The sequence below is a fragment of the Motacilla alba genome, chromosome 20 (assembly GCF_015832195.1).
Source record: "Motacilla alba alba isolate MOTALB_02 chromosome 20, Motacilla_alba_V1.0_pri, whole genome shotgun sequence".
NCBI lineage: Eukaryota > Metazoa > Chordata > Aves > Passeriformes > Motacillidae > Motacilla > Motacilla alba.
The window spans coordinates 8,154,984-8,180,449 of record NC_052035.1 but is presented as its reverse complement, the minus strand read 5'-3'; the positions used below and the strand labels follow the sequence as shown (position 1 = coordinate 8,180,449).

The window sequence follows — 25,466 nt, the reverse complement described above, 5'->3', positions numbered from 1 at the left end:
GTGGGTGGCAGGGGATGACAAGGGAGGGGGCTGTCCCAGGATGTCTCCATTGCACAGCCCCTTTCCCAGCACAAGCCCTGCAGTGGTGCCGGCTCCCTGGGATCCCACGGCAGGGCCCACACTCAATCAAAGGCGCTGTGGTTGGAGATGGGGCTCTGAGAGGGGATGGGAAAAGATCTCACTGCAGGGAACGCCTGCAGATGCTCGGGGCAGGAACAATGCTGCAGGAATGGCCTTAAACCCTCCAGAATGTGGCCATCCCACACACCAGCAATCCCCACTCCCCCAGGGCTGCCCCTGCCTGCCCTGGCCCCAATGGGGTGAACAGGGCAGCGACACCCCAGGGAGCCGGTTTGGGGGTGTCAGGGCTTGACCTCACCCTGCAGGATCTGAACTGGGGTCTTGGGAGGGCTCCATCCTCCCCTGTGCCCTGGGGAGCCCCTTGCCCTGCTTGGTGAGCCAGGGTGGTGTGGAACGTGGGGCTGGCAGGAGGCCGGGGCAGGTGGGGCAGAGGTGAGCAGCGGGCAGCAGCTCACGGGAAGGCCTTCGGCACCGCGCCTCGCGCCGGGAGCCCATTTCCCCACAACGGGGGCCCTTATCAGCGGCAAATCCTCCGAGTGCTCCCAGGGGGGACCTCCAGCCCTTCCCCTCCACCTACCCCACCGCTCTCCCGCTCCGGCCCACGTCAATGCCGCCGCGAAGGTGTCGGAACAATCGCCTGACAAAGAGCTATTTTTAGGGGCCGGGGCTTGGAGCGAGGATACGGCCCGGCCGCTGACAATGGGGGGAAGGGGGCCGGGCTTCCCCCGCGAGCACTCGGCAGCAGAAGGACCTGTAAGATTTCCTCGATGACCCAGGCCCGTACAATACAAGGAAAGCGCCAGAGGGAGATACCCCCGCCAGGACGAGCTGCTCCTTTACCTAATGGGAGTGACCCGGGGTGAGGGGCTGCGAGCTTTGGGCCAGCGGCCTCCCCTGGGGGAGACTCCCACACCGGGAGGGAAGTGGGGTGAAGCCTGGCCGTGCTCAGCTTTCCATCGGCCGAGGTGAGGGGGGGCCACGCTGGCTCCCTTCTGAAGGGCATGGGGAGATCTGGGGGGGTCAAAGGAGTGCAGACGTAGCTCAACACAACCCCTTCCCCTCCAGGCTGGCTCACAGCTCGAGCCAGAGCCTGGACGTGGTGGGAGGACGGTGATCAGCCCTGAGCTGCATGTCCCCAGCTGGCCCGAGCATGCCATGAGCCCAGGCTCCTGCTCAGGCTGAACCTGGATGCCTCTCCTCCCACCTCGGGGTCTCCCCCAGCTCAGCCTGTGCCAGATGGGTCGGTGGACCATTCACTCCGGCCAGTCCTTTGGGGAAAAAGTGATGTCCTGGGCTGCACGGCAAGAAATCGGGCTAAAAAGGTGAAAGACAAGAAGAGAAGGTCACGGGGCACTGGACTAGGTCAAGGCTTGGCCTGGTTGCTGGCCCGTCAGTGGGCTCAGCAGAGGGATAAGCCCCTTCCATGAACAGACCCCACACGCCGGGCGGGACCCCACCGCTCTGCGGCGGCCCCGGGGTCTGGGAGGGCCGGGGCCGGGCCGGTGGAAGGGCTGGGCAAGGGCTGATAGAAGGGCCAGAGAAAGGCTGAAGACGGCGGGGACAGGGCTGTGGAAGGGACGGGACAGGACCGTGGAAGGGCGTGGGAAAGACCGGCGGAAGGACCGGTCCCGGGGCCGATGGAGGGGCCGGGGGCAGCGCCGGTACCGGGCACCTCCGCAGGCCACAGTCGCCCCCTGGCGGCGGGTCCTGCACACAGCCCCGCAGAGGGGCCGGGCCCAAGCGGCCACCGCTCACGGTCGGGACTCCCGCCGGCGCTGCGGAGGCTGCCACGGACGCCGCCACGGACCCCGCCACCTTCCCGCGGCTCACGGGGACACACCCGGGCACGGAACGGGAACAAACCCGCGTCCTTCGCGCACCGCCGCCGCGACCGTGGACTACAACTCCCACAGCCCCCCGCGGCGCGCTCCACCCTTCCCTGCGCACGCCCCCGCCGCGCGTGGCGGGGCTCGCGCGGTTTCCGTTTCCGGCGCGCCTCGCTCTGGTCCCTGCGGCGGCGGCCGAGCCTTGTGCCTCCGCCATATTGTCTGTGTGCGGCGGCGGCGGCGGCGGTAGCGGCCGCGCCAGGTACCGGCGGCTCCGGCGCCCAAGCGGGGCCCCGCGGCGGTGGCGGGCGGAGCGGGCGGCGGGGGGGAGACGCCGCTGCGCCTCCTGAGCTTCTCCGCCCCCCCGCCGCGGGCGCGGTGTGGGCCGGGGGGCCGCGGCTGCCCCTCAGGAGAGTGGGGCCGCGGCGGCGCTGAGGGGGAGCGGGCAGAGCGGGCGGGTCCGGTGCGGCGGAAAGGGCACGGCCCGCCGCCTGCTGCCCTCGGAGGGGCTCCGAGTCCTCGGGGGGAGCGGGCAGGGGCTGTGGAGGGGCCGCCCCGCTGCCCCCAGCCCGGTGCGGGGCCGCCCTCGGCCGCGCAGGAAGGGCAGAGCCCCGCGGAACGGGAGCCTCCCCTCCCCCAGCTCTCGCGGCTCGCATGTTCGGGCCGTGTAGGTGTTATTTACCTAAATTGTTCGATCTTGCCTCTTCCCCGCCCTGCCCGGAGAAGCGGGGAGATGCGGAGGGGCACGGAAAGGCCTGTTAGTGCTCGCTGCCACCCCCGGCTGCGCAGGGACTCCGTTCTCGGCCTTTCTGGGTGGAGGGGAAGGTCGTTCTCACGGCTTTCCACGCCAGTCTGTGGAAACAGTGGTGGTCAGTCTTGCCCCCGCTGTAATTGAGTTAATTGTGCCTTGGGACCGAGAGCAGTGTGTCTGTTGGTGAAATGTGGTTTGTAAGAGAGGGCTAAGATAAGATTATGGAACCCCATGTGTGTCAGATCACTTAATTCTTTCTTACTGAGGGCTTCGGGTAAAACCAATAAAGTTTGGATTGTGACTATTCAGGCAAAGTGGAGGGGCAGGCACTGATCTGTGGCCTCTGGTGATCGGTTGCAGGACCTGGGGGAATGACATGGAGCTGTGTGCAGGTCGTTTAGGTTGGATATTAGGAAAAGGTTTTTCACCCAGAGGGTGGATGGAGACTGAAACTGTTGCAATGGCCCCAAGCCTGACAGAGTTCAAGGAGCATTTGGACAAGGTTTTCAGGCGCAGGGTGGGATTGCTGCGGTGTCCTGTGCAGGGCCAGGAGTTGGCCTCGATGTTCTTTGTGGGTCACTTCCAGCCCTGGTACCCCCTGCGAGGGGTCTCTCATGGTTTGGGGTTTGTGTTGCTCAAACCCGACCCTGGGTTGGGGCCTTGGGGAGCTGCTCTCGCACTGACCCTGGTGCCAGGCTTTGAGCCTGGATGCATGTCCCTGGAGGGAGCTGTGCCATGTGCTCACCTGGCTCCTCATGGGAGCTCAGGCCTGGGTGCGCTCCACACACGGGTTGGGAAGAGCCCCTGCCAGAGGGGACTGGGCACAGTGGCAGCTGTTCAGAGGAAAGCAAGTGGACACCCAGCATTTCTGCTCGGGGCTGGGAGCGATTTCTTTGTTCTTTGAACACACTCTGTTTTCTGAAACAGAATTGCTCAAATTATTCAGACTCAGAGCTGGGGCTTGTGCCATCCTGCCAGCCAGCCTGGGTGTTGGATGTGAATGCAGGGTGGATTCTGGGTGCATCGTCAGCTGGGGCAGAGGAATCACTCATCCTGTGGTTGCTGGTTTGGTGTGATGTAGAAAAGGGCAAAGTTTCTGCTAGGAGAGGAGAGAGTGAGCTTGGGAAGACTCAAGGCAAGATTTGGGGAAAGTGTGAAGCTTTATCAGTTCCTTAATTAGCCCTAAAACTGGGATTAGGGTAATGTTCCAGTTCCTACAGCACAGGCTGTGCGGGACACACACCGTGTCTGTAACTGGACGATGAAATTGGGATTGGGATGTCTGATCCCAGGTGCAGGGCGGGCAGTGCTCTGCACTCAGATCTGCCTGTGCCTCGTGCCTGGGATCCCTGTTCACTTTGGATGACTCCAGACAGGGGAGGTGAATTGTAATTGTAAAGGGCCAGACCTTTCCCTGATCTTTGGTGGTGGGCAGTGATCCTTTCCTTTCATCTTGCCAACGGGGAGAAGTTTCCGTTATTTCACCTTTCTCTGGTGATTTATGTCAATAGCTGGTAACATAATTTCTGTTGTTAGTGAAATTGGCTGTCTCGTTCCCAGCGTGTGTGGTGGTAGAGTTGGGTGTGCGTGTCCTGCACTCCGAGCAGAGTCAGCTGCAGACTGTGGGGAGTTGAGGAAGGGAGCGTAGTCTTGGCTTTGGCTGCGGCAAAGAAGCAAAATCTCGTGCAGCTGAAGCTCTGGGTGATGTGCCTGGGCGAGGGGATGAGGCACAGAGCATGGGCAAATGTGGTGAGAGGTAGATGTTGGAGGAGAAAGCAGACACTTCCAAGTGGGAGGGTCAGAACAGGTTTTGTTGGTTGGCAGGGCTCTTGGGTTCCTAGATGGAGGGAAAGTGAGGCTTGTTGCATGTTGGGAATATGGCTCTTTGGAAAAGTGATGTTAAAATTGGCAGTAGGTTCTAGCAACTGTGGAGGAAATTGGATCATGGAATGTTGCATGACATTAAGGTTGCTGAGGTTAGTGCAGGGGCAGTTAATGGTCCTTGTTTGCTTGAAAAAGCCTGGTGAGATGTGAGAATGAAGACGCAAACCTGGGATTGGGAATTGACTTGGTAAAATGCCATTTCCTGACAGTGAGACGTGGAAAGACTTAGAGTTTGATATCTGGGGCATTTTCAAGTAATGCAGATTGGGTTCATCAGCATGGAATGTGTTGAAGTAGGAATCTCAGCGTATACAGGATGTTGAAAGGTGGTTATAGATTCGTGGAGTTGTAGAGAAAGAAACTTTCTGCTCTCATGAAAGAGACATGTATCCAGCTTTTCCCAATTTTGTTAAATGGTGGGTGTCCTTACACTTCCAGTTCACTTCTTCTCCATTTTCTCCTTACAGAACTAATTTTCTCTTTGTCTTTCCTCATGTCCTCTGAGGAATAAGCGAAAGGAAGACAGGAGAAGCAAATGGGTGACATTGTGGTGGTGTGATTAATTTCGTGTCACATTTCTGAAGAGGCAGGGATTTATTTCTGGGTTACCAGACCTGTCACCTCCGCCGTTCCTCCATTATGGAATTGCTTACATTAAGATATCTGTTTTAGAACTCTTTGTGTGACATTGTTGCCATCTTAGATATTATTGTCCCATAAGGGTCTTGAGAGGAAAAAAAAAAAACCAAGATTTTAAGATCAGGAAATACTGCCTTGACTTAGTCTGGCTACAAACATTTGTTGCAAGACAGCTCTTGGATAATTTTTCTAAGCTTGGATATCTCCTTCCAGGGGCTTCCAAGAGCTGACTTCCCTGGAATTTACAGAATGTAATTGGAGAAAGGGAGTTCTCCTTTGAACCTGAAAAAACTGCTTGGAAGAGGAGGCTGCAGCTTTTTGAGCTGGTGTTAGTGCTGTTGCTGAATGTAAAGTGTTTTTCCAAGCTGGTTTTTGGCCCCTTTTTCCATCAAGGTGCCAAAGTTACGTATTGGTAGGAGAGATTGATGAGAAGCGGGATTGTTGATGTGGTCATGGGATCAGTGCTTCATGGATACTTTCTGCTTAGGAGTCCAGTAGAGAAGCAGCAACATGAGCCTGGCCCAAGTGCCATCTGCTCCTGTGTTCACTCAGCTCTGATGGTTTTATTGCCCATTTCATGCTGCTGCTTTGGGAGGTTGAAGGGCAGGAGGGAAGCTTGGGGTTCTTTGTGGACTCGGTACCACCACAGACTCACATTTGGAAGGTTACAACTTCAATAATTTTCATTTTCCACCGAGTTGAGTTGTGAGATTTAGGTTATGTCCTCCTTACTGAGTTCTATTTTTTAATTAACGTTCCCATTTACAGGGAGGTGGTTTCTAAAGCAGGCTGTCCAGCTCCTGCCTCTGTAATGGCTGCATCATTATGGCCGTTTATTCCATGTGAGTGGTGAATAAATTGTGTGCTAGATGGAAAACAATTTTGAGTCAAGGCAAGAGTTTGACTGCAGGCTTCCCATTGGACAGTCTGAAGTGTTAACAGCAGACCTAGAAAATTGAAGTTACTCACTCTGTTTTTGCTGAGAAGTAGGCTCTGCCCTTGCACCTTCTGGAACAACCAAAGGCTAAATTAGTCCTCTTTTAATTAAGCCAAGTTCAGGGAGAATCCAGCGTGCTAATACAGAATTACACGCCAGAACTTGCTTTCCCTGGGTGGGAAAGGTCTTCCTGTGGTGGGAAGAAGTGGCCCCAAATCCTCTTGTGTGTCCAGGGAGCCAAAAAGGTGCCTCTCCCTGTTGTTACCAAAGCCTTTGGAGAAGGCATTTTCTCAGAGCATATTTGCACATGTGCGTGTGAGTTGTCAGAAAGTCTTTATTTTTAGTGTTCAGAAAATGGATGAGCGTGGACGCGCACAACAAATTAATTTCCAGTCTAGAAAAGCAAGAGCTCCTGCAGTGTTCCTTCTCTTGCAGCCTTTTTCACAGGTTTCTCTATCTGTTACCAGTGTGCTGCTGAATTCCAGCCTTTCTTCCACGCTTGGTTGTACTCCAGAAGGAAAAAGAGGGCTTTTTCCTCACTGTGCAGCATCTAGATTAATTTCAACTGAGCTTACAAATGAAGTTACAAGTTTTGGCACAACGGCTTTACTGGGGGCTTGTGAGGTGTCAAGGAGAGTGCTGATTGCTGGAGTTTAATAGCTGGGGGTTTTTTTCCATTTGATTCTTGGAATGGTGGTAGCTAGTTTCATCTTGTGTTAATAATGATAAATTTTTAGGGAATTATGTCAGAAGTTCACTTGCTGGCAGGGGTTTGCTCCGGGTGCCTCTCGCTGAGCCTGCTCGATGCTGGCTGAGGGCTGGAGGTGGTTTGTGGTGCATTGCCTGCTCCATGGAACAGCTGATCACAGGAATTTCCTGAAGAAATAGTAACAGGCAGTGTCCTCTGGTTTATCCTTTGGCTCTGGTAATTGTTCCTGCCCCTAGGAATTGCATGACCAGATCAATTAAAACTGTAACTTTTACAAATGGTTGGTGCAGGTCAGTTTTCTGAGTTCTGCCTCAATCCCTCTGTGTACATGAAGCATAGGAGTCAAATCAGCTGAATGATTGTCCTGGCAGTACTCTGTGCCTACTAATTAATGAGGAAAACAACTGTGTCACTTAGCAGCAATTAGGGAGGTAGAACTTTCCAGAGGATGCTGCCAGTGGAACCTGATGTCAGCCCATAGTGCTGCTGAAACATTCCCCTTTGTGAGCCTCCAGGAAGAGTTCCCTGGTGTTGCTGGGGTCTCAGAAACTGTAGTTTTGGTAACTGGAATACTGTCCAAAGCTCCAAGAGCAGGAGATGTAGTTTTGTTAGTGCTCTTGGAAGAAAAAGGAACTGCTTCCTGTTGAAGTATTGCTTTGGCTTTAGGGCAGACCTGAAGGGATATTCCTCCAAAGAAAATCCCCCTGCCTTTCCTGCGCTCCCTGCTCAGCCTGAACTGTCAGTTTGGGGAAGAGGTGCAAGCAGAAGAGTCTTGTCGTTGGTTTCTGGTTGGTGTGTGTGTACAGACAAGTTGGTTTGGCAGTGCCTGGTTGTGTTGAGCCATTTGTATCGGGTTGTGTCAAGAGTCCTTGGCCCTGGCAGTGAGGATATCCGTGGGGTTATGGATGCTGGGAGCGGTGGCAGGAGCTGCAGGCATGGGAAAGAGGCAGAGCCTGTGCTCAGCTGCTGGGGCTCGGGTGTCTGGCTGATGTTGCTGCCCTCTGCAGCTGCATGGCTCATCCAAGGCCAGCTTTGGGGTCTTTGTGTTTTGGGGTCTTTTGCTTTGCTCCATGTGCTGGTGACTAACTTAGCTCTGAAAATAGTAGTGCTCATGGTCTTGGGAAATTGTCTGCATAGAATCCCTGTCACTGCTGCTGGAGGTGATCCCAGTGTTCTGCCCCGGGTCCACAGAGCTGTTGCCAGCGCTGATATTTGGCAAAGGACAGATGCCCAGCCAGGCTGAGAGGCTGGAGACCCACAGAGCGTTCATGGGAGCTCTGCTAAAATTCAGGTGTTAAAGATCTGAACGAAAAGGAAGACAAAGCATGACAGACCTTCTGCCAGGAGAGTGTGTGGCACCAGAGCCACTGCCAGGGCATCCTGGAGGGTGACAGACATGTTACACGCTGCTTTCCCAGTTGGGAAAGTGGGACAGTGAAGTTTTCCCCAAGACTGTGAAGAGTGTCATGGAGTCACAGTAAAGCCATTCCTGTGGCTTCCATAGAGATTGTGATCCTCGTTACAGAGGATCATTATTTCTTCATTGGCAGGAATCGTGAGGAATTCAGAGAGGAATCAGTGGAGCTGATGTAGGAAGAGCCAATCTAAATTTAGGATGTTTCTAGTGCAGAATTTCTCCAAGATGTTTCTTCCAGTATAACTAAACCTGTCAACTGCTTTCCCTGCAGACTGGCTATGTCTTGTTTTGAATTAATCACAACAGTTCATGTTTCTTTTTTAAGGGAATGTTGAGGTCATTACGTTATCATTTGTTATTTCTCTACAGTCGAACACAACCAGCTATTTAAAAGAAATCTGGAAAATAATTTTGGTGGAAAATGCAGTTAAATCAGACTGTGCTGTTCCAGAACAATATCCAGAGAAAAGTTTGATTTCAAAGCTAAGCTTTTTTTTTAAAGTCAAATTTTAAAATCTACTTTTCTGTCAATGTTCTCTCTTTAGTAGGGAAATGATCTTCAGGAAAGGATATAAAATGTCAATTTTGTTAATCCAGGCTTGTTTCTATTTTAGCTGTAAAATCATAGAAAAATATAGGTTGCAAGGGACTTCTGGAGGTCATTTGTTCTGTACTGGTATTGCTGAAGTTTCAGCATCATGAGAGCACACAAATCAGGTTTCTTTTGTGAGATAGAGCATATTTTTTAATGGAGTTGATTACTGTTGTTTCTTTTAAAAGTAAGCTGGGTGTTGATTGATGTTGACTGCCAGCAGGCAGTACTGTAATATTTAGGCATGTCTTGATTTTTTAATTTCAGTATTTCTCCAGTATTAGATATTCTCCAAACTCTGAAGGAGCGAGGGCGCTTCCCTGGGAGGATTACAGGGCTATGTGAAGGAAATCATCAACAATTTTATCTGATAATTGTAATTCTTGCTCACCCTCCCAAATCACATTTTACACTCATGATTTTAGAGGCTGGGTTAAGCTTTCTGCTGTGAAAGGTAACATCTCGCTTGCAGCTGAAGATAAAAGAAGGGGAATAACCTTTCAGTTCCAGACTCCGCGCTGTAATTCTGCTCTTCTCCACTGACAGAGCTTTTCTTCTCTCACAACAAACCCGCTGCTGTCTCAGCCTGTTTACAGTCTTAGGCTGGCACAATCACCACTGTAATGAGCTTACGTGGGGAAAGTAGAAGTGAGAGGAAAGTCTCTAGACCTGTTTGGCCAATCTGTCCACTTTGCTTTCTCCTCAAGAGGAAGGTGAGCTCGTGTGGAATTCATAAAGCTACGGAAATGTTTTCTTGGCTCTTCGAGTTCAGCTTGCTGCAGTTCAGGGCCTGTTGTGCTCCTGCGGGACCGCTGCGGGCTCACTGAAGCAGAGTTCAGGTGGGTCATCGGGAATAACCAGCTTTAGGTGGTGTTGAACAAGGTTTTCTGGGTTCACTCCACTCTCTCTGGATGAACTTGGATCTTCCTGGCAATACAGTGCTCACACTGAGGGCAAGGCATGCTGTGCACAGCAATCCACAGGGAAGCCAGTGTCAAGCGGTGTTTGTGTTCTTGGGTACATTATTTATGCTCTAAACCTTATCCACAAAGGTCATCACTCGGATAGCACTCGTGAGTTCCTTGGGACACCAGTCTTCTGGGAAGCTCTTGGCTTTCACCTCACTGGGAGCTTGTCTGAGTGCTGCATCACACTGGGGCAACTTCATAGGTTTTGAGTTCTGAATGAGTAACTGCTCGAGAGAGGCTCCATGCCAAGAACATTTCCATTTAAAAGGATAAAAAAATCATTCTGGTATCTCAGTTATTCTGGACTGGAAAAAGAAAAATGCACATTTCACTAGAGGCGAAGTAGGTGTGTTTCTGAGAAACTAATCTGTGTGCATTTCTTAACTGTGTTTTGTTGCTACTTGCTCTGAGTGCATGCATCTGGAAGGACAGAGGGTGTAGGAAATTCCTGTACTAATTGGAGTAAGTGCTGGAAGTATGGATCCTTCCCACAATATCAAATTCTCTATGGGGCATGGTTGCCCTTAGAATTAGAGTGCATTGTAAGGATGATAACATCCCTTTTTAAAACTGAGGGGGTTTGTAACTGGTTTAGATTAAAATGCTTTCAAAATCAGAGTCAAAGAGAACATTCAGAGGCTTTTTACCATTTTACTGAACTTTAGGTGCAAAATGTCTAAGCTTGCCAAGCTGTTCAGACAACAGGCTACTGCTAGAAGAATTCAAACTTTTAAGAACAGATCTTTTTTAATTAGTAGGCCTTCCAATTAAAAAATTCCTATATGGTGGCAGCACAATTACTTGTCTCTGGGCTGGGGCTCTGGGTATTCCCCTGGAGTCTGTCAGCAGGACAGGAGCTGTGTTTGGCTCTGTTCTTGTCTGGGATGAGCAGGGTTCCTCTTGATAAGGCTGCTGTGTAAGAAATCAGCTAATTATCAGTTTGTTAATACTCCAACGGCATTTTTGAGGACAGCCCTGCGTGGGAGAAGCCAACAGTGAAAGTTTGGCGTGGTGTTCCTTTGCTGTAGCTGTCACGTGAGCCCTTCCGGGTGATATCTGTCCAAGGGGTGTCACCACAGGGGCTGATTGAGAAGCCCTGCTCTGTGTCCTTGCACAGGCAGGCCTTGGCAGTGAGCAGCGTGTCATACTGTGGTTGGGAGCTTTGTCTTCCTCTCTTTGTGACCTCTGGTACATTGCCTAAAAGCTCATGGTTGTTTCCTAGTTAAACACTTCTCTACCAGAGAAATTAAAGTTTTAATGTTGTTTCTGGAGATGCTCAAAGCTACACTGGACCCTGATCTCACCACATCTACTTTGATGAGATGATGTTGAGCAGACTCTCCCAATATAAATTATTCTACGATTCTGTCATCAATGCAGGAATTAATAAATGACAAAATTTGTTTGGATTCTGCAGAAATAGAACTCATCTTTTATAACAAGCTCAGGGCATTTTTCTAGGTGCAATTGCTGCTCATGCTGTAGATCTTTCTGCTTTAAAACTGCAGGCTCAACTGATGCTTGCATGTCAACACCTGTCCCCATTATCTGTCCTTATTTGTGTCATTCCCTTCTGCCAAAGAACTTGGATCCACTGCAAAATAATCCCCCTCCAGAGGCACTGAAGGCAAAAATCTATACAAATTCCTTGGCAGTTTTGAGCAGAGAGTGAGCAGCTTTCAGGCAGGGTGAGTTTGTGTATGTCTGTAGCTCTCTTTGCTTTAAAATTTAGTTATCTGTGCAGATTCTCTCCCCTTCCTGTGTAAAGAAGAGCAGACAATAATACCTACCCTCGTAAATAGACATTGTGTGCCATTCTTAGAAGCTGCAGCTGATGATTTCCTGAAAAAGCCCTTCTCTGAGCAGCCTGTTACAATGTGCTGCTTGAGCTAGGCTAGAGCTACGTGACAAAAAATAGCCACTCTGAAATTTGATCTATCTTTAGATAATGTGATTGATTTTTTATTTTTTTTTTTTTTGTGCTGAAACGGATCTTGCTAAGCTGGGTGAGGGGAGCAGTCACGTGTGCTTTATTTATACTGGATTGTGCTTAAAAATTGAAATTGCTAAGTCATCTGAGACATGTATAAGTTCAGTTAATTCCTTCACAAGGAGTATTGGGCAGAGGAAATGGACCAGTGCATCTCCTGCCAGAAGCACAGGGAGTGAGAAGAAACACAAACACAGTGATTGAACTTTGAAATCTAATAAATTTCACTGTACTAAACTGTTCTAGTAAACTTGCATGCTCTAGTAATGCCTGGGGACATCTAATTTCTAAGTGTCTGAGTCATGCCACATAAATGCTTTGAGGTCTTAGATGATTGCTGCCTCATCTTCTGAAATTGTATTTTGTGAGAGCACTAGCATTTTATCTAGGAATAGACTTATTATATTTTGAGGAATGCTGCATATTCTTCCATTAGCTGGACATGCAGCTGAAGTGCCTCATCCTTCTTCTGTTGGCCTGAGGCCTCAGTCACCCTTCCATAGTGGATTTTGGGATAGTGCTGTGTCCCTGTTTATCCTTAGGACTGGATTACTGCAGCCCTGTCTACCTGATGCTGCCACCAACATCATTTGTGTGTCAGTAGGTCAAAAAATATCCCCTTGCTGAGCTGTGTCCCACCTAAGGAGGCTTTGTCCATGTCAGAGAGCCCGTGCATGCACTTCTGCCTCTGGAAGCACGACCAGCTGCTGGTCAGGTAGTGTGACACAGTGGAGGACATCAGACCTGTGTCCCCCAGGTCCTCCACCATCTTCACAGCCAGTGGGTGTTGCTGGGTCCTCACAGGAGCTGTAGTGCTGCAGACCTCAAATAAACACGACTCTGCCTGTAGAGCAGGATTTTGCTTCTAGAGTTTTCTTCTGTTGTGACGTGTCCTAGTAGCTTAAGCCAACTGCTCCGAGCAGATTTCTTGGTCTTTCTCATTATTGTGTGATTAATGGGGCTGTTACTTCCTTCTGCAGTCTGGCAGTTGCCCATTTTCTATGAAGGGATAAGATTGGCACAGCAAATAAGTGTATTGGTTTAGATAACAGCGTTGCCCACTGTTTGAGCACATACACAGGGCTGGATGGCCCTGCCACGTGCTGCTGCACACCCAACAGTGCTCTTCCCTGCTCCAGACCAGCTCCCTTTCTTGTAACTTAACTTTGAAAGCTGACAAGGAGATTCTTGTATTTAAACATCTAAAAGGGTGTTAACTTACCACAGTGAAAGTTTTGAGACATGTAAAGGCACCACATTTATCTTGGGTAGGACAATACTGATACAAAACTGTAGAGAGTTACTGCTGTCCTAAATATTCAGATCTGGATTATAAAGTATTCGGACATATAGGATAAAGATGCAGTGTTTGTCCCTGACATACAGTAACTTTCTTTTGAGTGGTTTTGACCAGTCTCAATACTGATAAAACTTATCAGAGGCTTTGCAAAAATTGCCTTGGAAAGAGGAAGGATTGGAGGTACTTTGGGCAAGCAGAATGCAAAGAACATCTTCAGACCCTTGCAGCAGTGCATTTCTTTCATGTTTGAATAAAGCATCATAATCCAACACAGATGTTGCTGTCTTTTGGACAGTCAGATTTAATGTTTTGATTGTAGGAAGTTGTGGCTAAAGATGGTTTCCATCTCAGCAAAGTTGATTTTGTTATATTGGATGGCCCAAGACTTGTGATGGGGATGAGATTGCAGCCTGTGGCTGTTGCTTTCAATCTGGAGTTGAAAGGAGGGGATCTGTCCGCAGATACAGAGCACATGGCATTCTTTCCTTTTGGAAAGTTACCTCTGCAACCAGCAGCTGGAAACACGGTGCTGAAAATTACCAGGTCAGCATGTTGCTTTGCCAGTCCTGTGTGAGGGAGAGCAGACAAGTGGCTTTCAAGAAGTCCCAGGCCTGTGGCTGGGCAGGCTCCAGTCTCTCCTTTGCAGCAGCTTTTAATGATTAACTTAAATACTTTAAAAGTACCTTGAGAATTTAACCTCTGGTTTATGTTCTGTCTTCAGGTGGAGGAATCTGAGGCCTTTCTCCTCTGTCAGCACTGCAGACCAGCTCGCCTCTGATTTCACATCTCGCTTCCGCCTGCCAAGCTGTCTGATATGTCGGGACCCGTGCCGAGCAGGGCCAGAGTTTACACGGATGTGAACACACACAGACCCCGGGAGTACTGGGACTATGAGTCTCACGTTGTTGAGTGGGGGTAAGTCTGGGCTGCCTCTGGATGTCCCTGCAGCAGGATCAACCCCTGTGGATCCTGCCTAGTGGTACTTGGGGAGTTCAGGCAGCTGTGCTGCGTGAGGCTTTTTCATGCTTCTTGGCAGATGGCAAGGGAAAGGATCACAACTTCTCTTCAGAAAAGTGTTTCTTATCAAACTTTTAAATTCCCAGTTGTGGAAGAACATTTATAGCAGCTTCCTTAAAAGTTTGAAGAAGTTTTGCCAGGTAGTCGAAAAACATCCCCTTTCAGAGGGAAGAAAATCTATTTCTGAAACAATCCAAACAGTCCTGAATGCAGGGCTGAAAAGAAATGAAAAGACTTTCAAACTGAAGTTGCTGCTGACTTGGATAAGTGAAGAAACTCCACAGACTTTAATAGGTACATGCTATTTTATGACTTGTTGCTCAGCTCTCTGCGAGTGCCTGGAAAAGACGTGGCTGCTTCTCTTTGAAGGAAGGAGGTGTCTAAATTGAGCTCATGACTAAAGTGTCCCAGAATCAGACAGCAGTGGTGGCAGCTTCATAGCTCTGCGTTCCTGCTGGGATATGGAGGGCCCAGACAGAGTCTGCCCTCAGCTGTGCAGTTCCCAGTTGCTGGAATGTACACAGTCGTCTGAGCATAAGTGCTGCTTTGTGCCCAGACTGTTTTTAAACAGCCTTGCACTTAGATTTTTCCTCGTACTGGCTTTGTTGAATTTTACCAGCATTATACAAGGAAAAATGGAGCTTCCAAGTATAGAGAGAAGGGATAGTTCAAGTTTGCTCATGCTGAAATACATAGTTGGGCTTTCAATCCATACTTTTGGCTTGAATCTCTTGGGCAAATAGAAGCTCCCTGTTTCTCTCCTAGTTCTTAAATCATCCAGTTCAGGAGAGGTAAGGCACTGGTTAATCCCCTTTGTCTGTGAAGTGAGGCAGTGATTGAGTGTTAAGGAGCAGTTATAAATTGTGATGGAAATGACTGAGCCCTTTGAAACTCTAACCTTTTCTCTCCACAGAAATCAAGATGACTACCAGCTAGTTCGAAAATTAGGCCGAGGCAAATACAGTGAAGTATTTGAAGCCATCAACATTACAAATAATGAAAAAGTAGTTGTTAAAATTCTCAAGGTGAGCTGGGGATTGGGCAAAAGATAAAATCTGTCTGGAGGTGATCAGGAGGCCAGAAAGGGCTTTTTGATGTTCTAAAACTGAAATCCTTCAAGCCTGGCTTTGGAGTGTCACTCAGTGAAACAGGCCATCGTTTTGAGCCTCCTGATATAAACCCTGAGTTAAGTCAGATCTCTGCCTGTAAGGAATTAGACTCTGTCTTAAGGAATCCCTGATGTGCAACACCTTTTTACTTGGAACTAAGCAACATTTCAGCAGCTGAGTACAAAATTCTCAGCTTCTCTAAGTGCTGGTGCCCTGGCAGGCTGTCATGGCCTTGCCCTTCATTTAGTGACCCTCCAGTAGCCCATGAACTTCTCGTAGTTAAACATTTGCCACGTGCCAGTTAGGAAGTCTTGGGGTATGACAGAACCGTTTGGGTTGGAAAAGCACTCAAAGATCATCAAGTCCAGTCAACACCCCAGCATTCATGTCCCCAGGTGCCACATCTTTTAAATCTCTTCAAGGATGGTGTCCTCACCACTGGAGCAGCCTGTTCCAGGTATTGACAACCCTTTCTGTGAAGAATTTTTTTCCTGGCATTACTTGAGGCCAATTCCCTCTTGGCCTATCAGATTATGTTCAGAGAGCTTTTTTAAAAATTGCCATCTTCCAGCCTCTCCTTCACTTGGAATTATTGTCTGTAGCTGTCAGAGTTGTGTGGTTAGAAAGGAGACAGCAGATATTTGAGCCCTTACTGGTGTGATGCATACTCGGGTTAAATTGCAAATGTTTCAATATATTTTGCTGATCTGCAGTCACCTGGGTGTTGAGCTATTAGCCTCACTTTACTGCAGGGCTTTATCTTACACTTTGGGTTTTTGTTCTTCAGCCTGTTAAAAAGAAGAAAATCAAGCGTGAAATCAAGATCTTAGAGAACTTGCGAGGCGGGCCCAATATAATCACCCTTGCAGATATAGTAAAAGATCCTGTGGTGAGTAAGGGAGAAACTCAAGGGCTACACTGGGGTTAAGGGTGAAGTTGCTCTGTTTGATTTCAGCTCTGACCTGGCTTTTTATTTTCCCCTGCTCTTAAATCCTGCTTTTGAATTGACTGATCAGATCAGCTCTTAATCTGATAAACTTCTTTTAGAGGGCCCTTCCCCCACAGGTCCCTCCAGCCCCTCACTCTGTGAGGAAGAGATACCAGTGAGCTGAGACAAGTTAATTCACTCTGCAAACAGTGCTGCTGGAGGCTGTGGGCTTAGGCTCTGCTCTGTCTGAGGGGAATCATAAATATGTCCAAGGCAGAGGGATTTTGTGCAGTTTTAGTAGAAACTATGTAATTCACTGTCCTAAGTGGAAACATAACTTAACATGGCTGAATGCTCTTTTTTCTGTTTCAGTCTCGAACACCCGCTCTGGTTTTTGAACATGTAAACAACACAGACTTTAAGGTACAGTGTGGGATGTGACTTCTTTTTTTTTTGTGTTTGAAAACCACTCATACTGTCTTTCTGGGGAAGGGAAAGTACATAGGACAGGCATTTCCTACCTTTAAAAGCATAGGAAATGCTTTAAAGGTAAATGAGTTGGGACAGAAGTTTATAATTAGCCCATCAGTACCATTTTGCCACAAAAGTTACAAGATGAGAATGCAGATTCCAAGAGGTATTTAACCTTGGCAGCAAATGAATCTGTTACCTTGTGGCCCATCAGTGCCTGTGTTTTTGAGGCCTTTGGCTTTTATGTGTGCAACTGTTTATTGGAACCACTTTAAATATGGACAGCTGTTTCTGTGGCCTTCCATACTCCTGGGAATGGGGATTTAAATGTTTCTTTGTCCCTTCATACTGACCTGCCTCAGAAAAAGAAAGGCTGTGCAATGCCATCCATCGTGCTTGGGCTGGGTGGGTACAACCAGAGGGAGACGGTGACAGGAGCCAGCATGTGCTGTCTGAGCAGAGCTGGAAGTGAACTATGTATGGGGTTTGCAAAGGGAGAGGAACAGACTGATCAGAGTCAGGTGTGGGATCAGAGTGACTTGAGAAACTCAGACTATACCTTCAAATGGGTTTGGAGAATGCCAGCAGCCCAGAACAGGGGTTTTTGGATGTTGAACACTGACGTGATGTGTTTGTGTCCCACAGCAATTATACCAGACATTAACAGATTATGATATTCGATTCTACATGTATGAGATTTTGAAGGTAAGTTGGTGTTTTGCTGTTTTATTGGTTTATTTCCAGTATTTGCTCTCAGCTAATCCTGTAGAGGTGGTTCTTGTGTCACTGATGATAGTGACATCATATCACTAAGGAAAGAAGAGTCCATGGAAGAATTGGGCAGAAAAAATATCAAGTCAGTATGTGTTTTTCAGCATTTTGGTACATTGAGATAGCTTAAAATCCTAAATCAGGAGTACATGTAGCCTCTGAAAAAAGAAAACTGAGCTGTTACTGGCTGGGTCTGTGCTCAGGCATAATGTGAGTCAAATATCTTCATGCATACTTCTGAACTAAGTAATTTCTCCTTAGGAGTCTGGAGAAAGGAGGCTTGTGTGATCATTAGTGCTGTTAGAGACTCTGAAATTCCGATTTTTATGAGGAAGCACATGAAGTAAACTAAAGACACTTGTGTTGCTGGGATCTCCCTTTGAGAGAGGGGTCTGGAAGCATTTTCTGTGATCAGTGAGTCTAGCCCAGGATCTAACACTGGACAGTCCTGTCATCTAGTTAGACTTGATATGTGTGGAAATACTTTTGAATATGGTTAACTTGACACATTTTTGTGACTCCAGCATCTGTTTCCTTTCACCTGCAGGCTCTAGATTACTGCCATAGCATGGGAATCATGCACAGAGATGTCAAACCTCACAATGTCATGATTGACCATGAGCACAGAAAGGTAGTGTGGGGTGGCTGGGGGGCAGGGAGGGGTCCTGCTTTTCTCTTGGCAAACTGGGATCCCTTTTGGGTACACCTGTGTTAGTGGTACTAGCAGCCCTCTTTGAGGGGGACTCTGCTCTCATGGTGTGGACAAGTGTAAAATGAGAATATTGTACTGCTTTTTGAGGCTTTACTTGGTCACATGTAACCCACAGGCAGGGTTGTAAGGAGAGGTGTTTAGATTGCTTGGTGATACGGGTTTGGGGAGAATATGTAACCAGACACTGATCAAATTAATTAAAAATGGAAGACTTAATATAATAAATTCATACTAAGTTCACCAGTGTCATTTAGCCAGTGGTAAGCTGGAGCATCCCTTGAGCCTTTTTTCTTTGTTTTCTACCATTTTTAGCTTAGACTAATAGACTGGGGTTTGGCTGAATTCTACCACCCTGGCCAAGAGTACAATGTCAGAGTGGCTTCCAGATATTTCAAAGGACCTGAACTTCTTGTAGATTATCAGGTAAGAGTTACCAGGACTTCTTACTGACTTATATATGGAAAGTCAGTGCCATTTCAAGGTAATATATCTAAAATTCAGATGTCTAGAGAGTTGAAACTAAAGATAGTCTGTTCCAAAATGTATGGCAGAAAGCAGTGGCCATAAGGCCACTGAATGAAAGAAACAAATGAGTAGTCTCAGGACCTGAGGAAGAGCTGCAAAACTATCATTATGGATCTTAGAATACAAATGTTGAATATTTTTTAGCAAGGCTGTGTTTGCAGTAAGGTACAGAAATGAAACAAAGCCCCTGTGGGAACAGCAAGTACTGCATGAACTTCTAAATTAAGCTATAAAAGCATCCCCTTATCTGATGGCAGTTTGCATTATGGAAATCACAGTGTTCCTGGTGACTTTCAGACCATGCTGGTTCTGGAAAAAGGCACATCCTCACCTGTCCATGGACCCTGGGGAGTCCACACCTTTTGTTGTTTGTTCCAATGCTTCCTTTCCCAACACATTTCTCAGTGGTTTATAATATTGGAGTCTGCAGTGAAAACAGAAGCTCTGATTTTTAATATCCTGCCAGACAGGGATGGAATTAGGATACCTGCTGTCCTGCTAATTGCTGTATCCCAGTTTGAGTAACTGGAACACTGAGCTGAACAGTGCTTTAGGGATGAAGATACATGAAGGTAGTTGAATTTGTTTCCAGCACGACATGGCTGTGTTCATATCACCTTGGCGGGGTGGGGGAACCCTGTTAGTTTTGGAGGTCTGTTCTGCTTAATTCATTAGAAATTGAATTGTCCTTCTGGTTTTGTACAGATGTATGATTACAGTCTGGATATGTGGAGCTTGGGTTGCATGTTGGCTAGTATGATATTCCGAAAGGAGCCATTTTTCCATGGCCATGACAACTATGATCAGGTGAGAGCTGGTCATGTACAATGTCTGTTCTCTTAGCACCATGAAGGTTTCCTGCTTCGGCTTCTATCAAGTCATCCAGAGAATTTTTAAGCCTTTCTCTAATGGCTTCTTAACTCAGTTTGAAGCCACATTCCTTTTCTCAAGTGTGCAAGATTATGTAACCAATTAAATAGAAATGGATTTATAGAGCTTTGTACTTAGGAGCTCCTCAGTAGGTGTCTGGGAAAAGCTGTAGAAATAGTTATATTAAGGCTGGTGTGTTCTAGTACATAGTTTGGCTGTTCCTGAGGTTATGTTATGTGGAAAGCCCCTGCCACTACTCACTCTTCCCCCACTCTGTATAGAAACTGAATTTGGTACAGGTTTATACAGATTCTGAAATCTTTGATGTGTTGCCTTTGGGCCAAAATTTTTATTTTTAACTTTTATCACATGCTCAGCATGTGACTGCCATGCAAATATTCTGGAACAAGGACCTTCCATTCTCAAACCTTTTTTTCTGGAGCCCTCTGGGGTGGTGCTTTACCTTTCACATGCAGGATCCAGAGTTTTCTGCTTTTTTGACCAGTTATTCTTGCCTTCCCCTCTGTTGGTTTTGAATATTTTCATGCTGCTAAGGAAAGTAGTGTTACAGGGTCTCAGGTTTTAGAGATTTTAGGGTCTGTGGCTCCCTCCTGGCTGCCTTGGGGTACTGAGCTCCAGCTGTGAGTGGAGGCATGTTCCTGATGCCTGGGACTGTGTGGCTGGGGAAGCCAGAGCCACAGGCTGACCTTGTGGCTTCTGATTCATACTGCTGGGATCAGGTTCCAGCTCCCATGGGAACGTGCTGCTATATCTTCATGCAGGCTCTGGTATTATCATACCTTCACAGCAGTGACTTGTTTTTGTGTTTGTTCCCAGCTGGTGAGGATAGCCAAGGTTCTGGGGACAGAAGATCTGTATGACTACATTGACAAATACAACATTGAGCTGGATCCACGTTTCAATGACATTTTGGGCAGGTGAGCCAAGGTCTGGAGTCTCTTAAGTAGATCCAGACAGTTACAGCTTTGTCAACAGACCTTGAAATGAACAAAAATTTGTGGGAGAAATCAGAGCCAGGATTCTGGAGAACTGACACTTTGTGCCTTTGGTCCCTTTTGCCAGTGCTTTCTGTAGTCCTTTATATGGAAACAGACCTGAGGAAAGATTTTTAAATGTCATTCAGGCAATAAAGGAGCTGCTGGAGCAGAAAGCATGAAGGGCAAATACTCTCTTTAGTCTGGAGGGAAAAGAACAAAATGGTGTTTCTCAGCATTAGAGTGCAGAAAGTCGGGTGCTGCTAAAGATGGAATTTATATGGTTTTTTCCCCCTCATAGTGGGACTAAAATTAAAGGAACTCAGGTGCATAAGAGATGACAGAACCTGCAATTCTAGGCCTGTAATCCATTCTGAGCATTAGTCCTGCTGCTGTCTGGGTCACGGCAGGGCCGTGCAGGGGCTGAGGTGGCCGAGGTGGCTGTGCTGGGGCTGTGGCTGCTGTGCCACCGCGTGGAGACACAGTGACACTGCTTCGTGTTCTGGAACGTCTCAGTCCCGCGGCTGCTGCACAGAGCAGTGACCTCCCTCAGGGCTGGACATCTGTCACAGCTCTTGCTCCTTAAGAAACGGGTTTTGGCATCACTGTCCCCTGCCTGGCCTGATTTGGGTCTGTTTTCCTGCAGACACTCCCGTAAGCGATGGGAGCGCTTTGTCCACAGCGAGAACCAACATCTGGTGAGTCCAGAAGCTCTGGATTTCTTAGACAAGCTGCTGCGATACGATCACCAGTCACGACTCACAGCAAGAGAAGCCATGGAACACCCCTACTTCTGTAAGTATCAGCTGCTGTCCTGAGAGTTCTGCCTCTGGGAAATCTCTGTTCCCATGGCTTGTGCAGATGGGAAGCGAGAATGGCAACAATGATATAAGCCTGGTCTGCAAATATTTGTGCTGGAGCTGAGGCTGCTGGTCTCTGTGTGCCACCTCCACCAGCCAAGGAATCAGTGTTGGGTGCCTGTGTCAGGCCCATGAATCAGCAAATAATATCAAGGAAAGTCACCTAAATCACATGATTTGGGGTTGCTTTCTGCAGGTGTGCATGGATTCCTCTGTTTGGATAAACCCAGAGAATTCTGGTTTGTTGATAAACAGGCATTTTAACTCCTTCTGTTGCTAAATTGCTTAGCTACTGCCATATTCAAGTCTTGATTTTGCAAGCAAAAATGTTACTTTCACTAGTAAATGCTTTTAAGTTGTTGCTGTTTTTCACAGGTATTGATATCTAGGGGTTTGAAGCAGCTGCAACAATGCATAATGTCAATATTTGCTCAGGTGGTTTGGTTTTGGGGTTTTTTTAGCTGCTGCTGAAGGGACCCCTGTAATTAACAGACTGTTGATCTGTTGGAAAAATCCGAGGGAAATGTTTTGCAAGTATTATGAGCGTTAGAGAATGCAGTAGCTTGGAATGTGAGAGCTGGACAAACAGTTCATTAAGTTGTGTCCACAAAAAGATACACATAGTGCTGAGCTCAGCAAAGTTTGGAATTCCCTTGTCTGACACAGAAGGCCTGGGAGGCAGGAAGGGGTTGTCCCTGTTCCGGTGAGAGCCTTATTTACATGCAGCTGAAAATGAAATGTTAGTAAGTTGTGATCATCTCATGGACAACAAGTTCTAGTGACACACCTGACAGCTGACAGAGATGTAAGATGTGTATAGAGATGTGACACGTGATTGTAATCAGTGATAATCTTTCTGCTTGCTACACCCATATTCTGGGTTTGGCTTTCTGCAATTACACAGTTGCTTAGCACAGAAGGATCAACTTTGCCATAATAACCTTTGTCTTTTCCTGTCAGACAGTCCTGCTGAACCTCAAATCACATAATTTAGCTGACTTTCCCTGATATCATGTGACCTTGGTACTTTCTTGAGTGCTTTCCCCTGGCATTGGTGGAAATGTCTGTATTTCAGTCGATGTTGGTTGATGTTATTTGACACAGGCAGAGTGCCAGGACTGGCTGAGCAGAGAGGCCACAGGCAGTCTGTGTGCCTCAGCAGCTCTGGCAACACGGCACTTACTGGTAGTGTGCTCTTCCTAGACCCCATTGTGAAAGACCAGGCTCGGATGGGCTCGTCCAACCTGCCGGGTGGCAGCACTCCTGTCAGCAGTGCGAGCATGATGTCAGGTCAGTTCTGTCACCTCTCCTTGGCTTGGGGTGCTGAAGCATTTGTATGTGTGGGATGGGTGGGAGGACCCGGGAGGGAGAGTTCAGCTGGCAGGGCAGTGTTGGGTCATCTCCCAGGATTGGGGACGAGGGTAAGGAGAGCTGCAAAGTGGGTGGGAGAGTCTGATAAGTAAGGCCTTGGGCAGCCTGACCTGTTTTTCTGGTCTCATTTTAAGAAGTTCTTTGCAGTTGATTTTCTGGCAGCAGCTTGAAGGACAGTCCACTGGCACAAGCTGCCCAGAGAAGCTGTGGCTGTCAGATCCCTGGAATTGTGTAAGGGCCAGGTTGAACGGGGCTTGGGGCAACCTGGTCTCATGGATGGTGTCTCTGCCCATGGCAGGGGGGGTGGAACAAGAGGAGATTTAGGGTTCCTTCCAATCCAAACCGTTCTGTGATCCTGCCACATCTCTGCCCATCAGTGACACTGAGGGGTGTGCAAATCTGTGCCCTTCCCAGAGCTGCAGAGAATAGTGACAGATCTTTTATCTCTTTAATTAATTTTGGCAGCTCCGAAAACGTAAGCTGACCCACAAAGCTCCCACTTGACTTCAGGAGCTGTCCTGGATAGCAGTGCGCTGCTTTTACTCTAATTCCTGCTTACCTGTCTCTCTTCCAGGGATTTCTTCAGTGCCAACACCTTCACCCCTTGGACCTCTAGCAGGCTCACCCGTCATCTCTGCCACCACCACCCTGGGGATGCCGGTTCCAGCTGCTGCGGGCGCCCAGCAGTAGTGACGGGCTCAGTCTCCTGCTGCCTGAGCTGAGTCAGGTGGGGAAGAGGTTTCCCCCTCCACCTCTCCTCAGGACGCAGCTCGTGCCTGGCAGGGGAAGGGAGGGGATGAACGCTTTGGAGACACCGTGTCTGAACTGTTGCTTGTGGATTTATAGTAGTTCAGTCATTATATACAAAATTATTATAGGCTGATTTTTCTTTTTTTACTTGAACTTTTCGTAACTCAGGGGATTCCCTGAAAATACCTACAGATGGAATACTTCTTGGACAGTTTTTCTTTCCCCCCCCCCCACCCCTCCCAAAAAAAAAAAAAAGCAAACAAAACAACAAAACAACTCTTCATGTAATAACAAAGATGAATCAACAGCATTTCCAAGCTCTTGCATCCTGCTGGAAATCTCTTCTCTTCACGTTCCCACCATTATTCCTCCACAAGCCTTGGGGGATTGTGCTGTTCTCCAGAGACTACCAAACCAAGTCTTCATGAGGCAGGGGAGGGGATTCTTAAAGTACCACTCACTTGAACCCCATGTCCTGCATATGTCCCAGCCAGGGTACACTGAGGAGACAATTCCAGTAGGGAGAGGTGGGATAAGCTTTAAAGGAGTAAGTGCAGATAGTGTCCAAAACCCTAATTGGATTGGATAATGTCTCCTTAGGAGTCAGCCAGAATGCTAACTCACCCCTTGCATGTAATTTTAGTCTTTAAAATGAAGTTACTGATCCAGTTGGAGTCCTTGGCACCTCCTGAGACAGGTGCTCCTGTAGAGTAAGCCCTGCTCTCATCAGCCCCTTTCTCGTGGAGGGTTCTTCCAGCCATTGCTTGGCTTGGATCTCTGGAATTAATTTGTTATTGGGTATATTGTTTTTAAATTGTTTCTATAGGTTTCGAGCTGGTGGCTACTTAAAGCTGGAAAAATCAGACTGCGCCAAGTCCGATCCCACATCTTCACCCACCATCCCCTCCCTCACGTGCCATGTGGTGAGAATACCAGTTACCTCACAGTCTTGTAAATATGCACTGAGAGGAAGGAGCCAGGAGACGTTAACTTAAACTGAAATGGTAGATCAGTAATTGTGGACAAATATTATCATTGACAACGGAAAAGCACCCTTGTTACAGCCCTGCTACCCCTTGCTGTGTATATATACTTTGTCCTTCATATGTGAAAGATCCAGTGTTGGAATTCTTTGGTGTAAATAAACATTTGGTTTTATTTATCGAGGTTAGATTTAAGTTCCCTGTGTAGAGGCCTCCCTGGGGTGGTCATACACTGACACAGGAGTGGTGACAGCCACATGTGCCCTGGGCAGGCCATGTCCCTGTCACACCCATGGGGAGCAGTGCAGAGAAGCCTTACACAGATGTCACAAAGCCAAAGTATCTCCTGGGAGAAGGATCTTTTGCCATAACAAAAAACCCTCCTCTTCTGTCTCAGCCGTGATGGTGGGGAATTGAGATGATGAACCAATTCTTAGTTGTTTGCCTGTTGCAACTCACTGGATTTCTGTGACTTGTTTTCAGTCACTTAATGCTAGGCTGGCTCAGCTGGTGTGGCTGCAGGCACAATGGCACCTGTCCCTCTCAGTGACCTCTCATCCCAAAGCCATTGCAGCAGTTGTTCCCGTGGACATTGAGTGATCTTCGCGTTCCTCGGTGGGTGCTGACGCCTTGGCCTGTCCCAGGCACCCGTCCCTCCTTTGTTCTTTGGAGAGGATGGACACGTGCTTCCACGTTGCTTAGTTAATTTTAGGATGGGGCGTGCGCGCTGGATTAAACTGATTTATGGGACGTGGAACACTGCCCCTTTCTGTGAGGACTGCCAGCAGGGAGATGAAGTTTTTCCCATACAACAGGATAGCTTTCTCCTCCATGCCTTCATCCAGTGGAAATCCATTGTACTTAATCTTTTATATCCTAAAGTGATGTGAAAGTTGGACTGTGTTGACTGTTACCTCAATGTGCTGTACCGTAAAAGCACCCAGTATGACAAAATACAGCTTGTTTGCACTGGTTCTGAGCTATGCAGGACATCTTACCCAGTTCTTTCG

The 25,466-nt window shown here is 48.0% G+C and overlaps 1 protein-coding gene across 4 annotated transcripts; it reads left to right on the top strand.

The window, feature by feature from the left end:
• Nucleotides 1-891: 891 nt before the first annotated feature.
• Nucleotides 892-25,351, top strand: CSNK2A1 (casein kinase 2 alpha 1). Of its 4 annotated transcripts, XM_038158698.1 has the most exons (14): nucleotides 2,025-2,169; nucleotides 13,816-14,009; nucleotides 15,025-15,136; nucleotides 16,008-16,109; nucleotides 16,521-16,571; nucleotides 17,265-17,324; nucleotides 17,938-18,021; nucleotides 18,415-18,525; nucleotides 19,333-19,434; nucleotides 20,335-20,435; nucleotides 21,139-21,287; nucleotides 22,556-22,642; nucleotides 23,298-23,450; nucleotides 24,300-25,351. In XM_038158698.1, exons 2-13 carry the CDS (start codon nucleotides 13,909-13,911, stop codon nucleotides 23,411-23,413), a joined length of 1,176 nt encoding a protein of 391 aa, XP_038014626.1. In that variant the 5' UTR covers nucleotides 2,025-2,169; nucleotides 13,816-13,908; the 3' UTR covers nucleotides 23,414-23,450; nucleotides 24,300-25,351. The 4 variants fall into 4 exon arrangements, with proteins under 4 accessions (XP_038014627.1, XP_038014626.1, XP_038014625.1 ...); XM_038158699.1 differs by lacking the exon at nucleotides 2,025-2,169 and adding an exon at nucleotides 892-1,046 and having other exon boundaries at nucleotides 23,298-24,639; XM_038158697.1 differs by having other exon boundaries at nucleotides 23,298-24,639.
• Nucleotides 25,352-25,466: the final 115 nt, after the last annotated feature.

Bases quoted from the DNA above. Each gene is read 5' to 3' on its own strand.
- CSNK2A1 (XM_038158698.1), top strand. From the start codon at position 13,909: ATGTCGGGACCCGTGCCGAGCAGGGCCAGAGTTTACACGGATGTGAAC. The intron at 14,010-15,024 runs GTAAGTCTGGGC...TTCTCTCCACAG, and splicing joins TCTCACGTTGTTGAGTGGGG to AAATCAAGATGACTACCAGC. The intron at 18,022-18,414 runs GTAGTGTGGGGT...TACCATTTTTAG, and splicing joins TTGACCATGAGCACAGAAAG to CTTAGACTAATAGACTGGGG.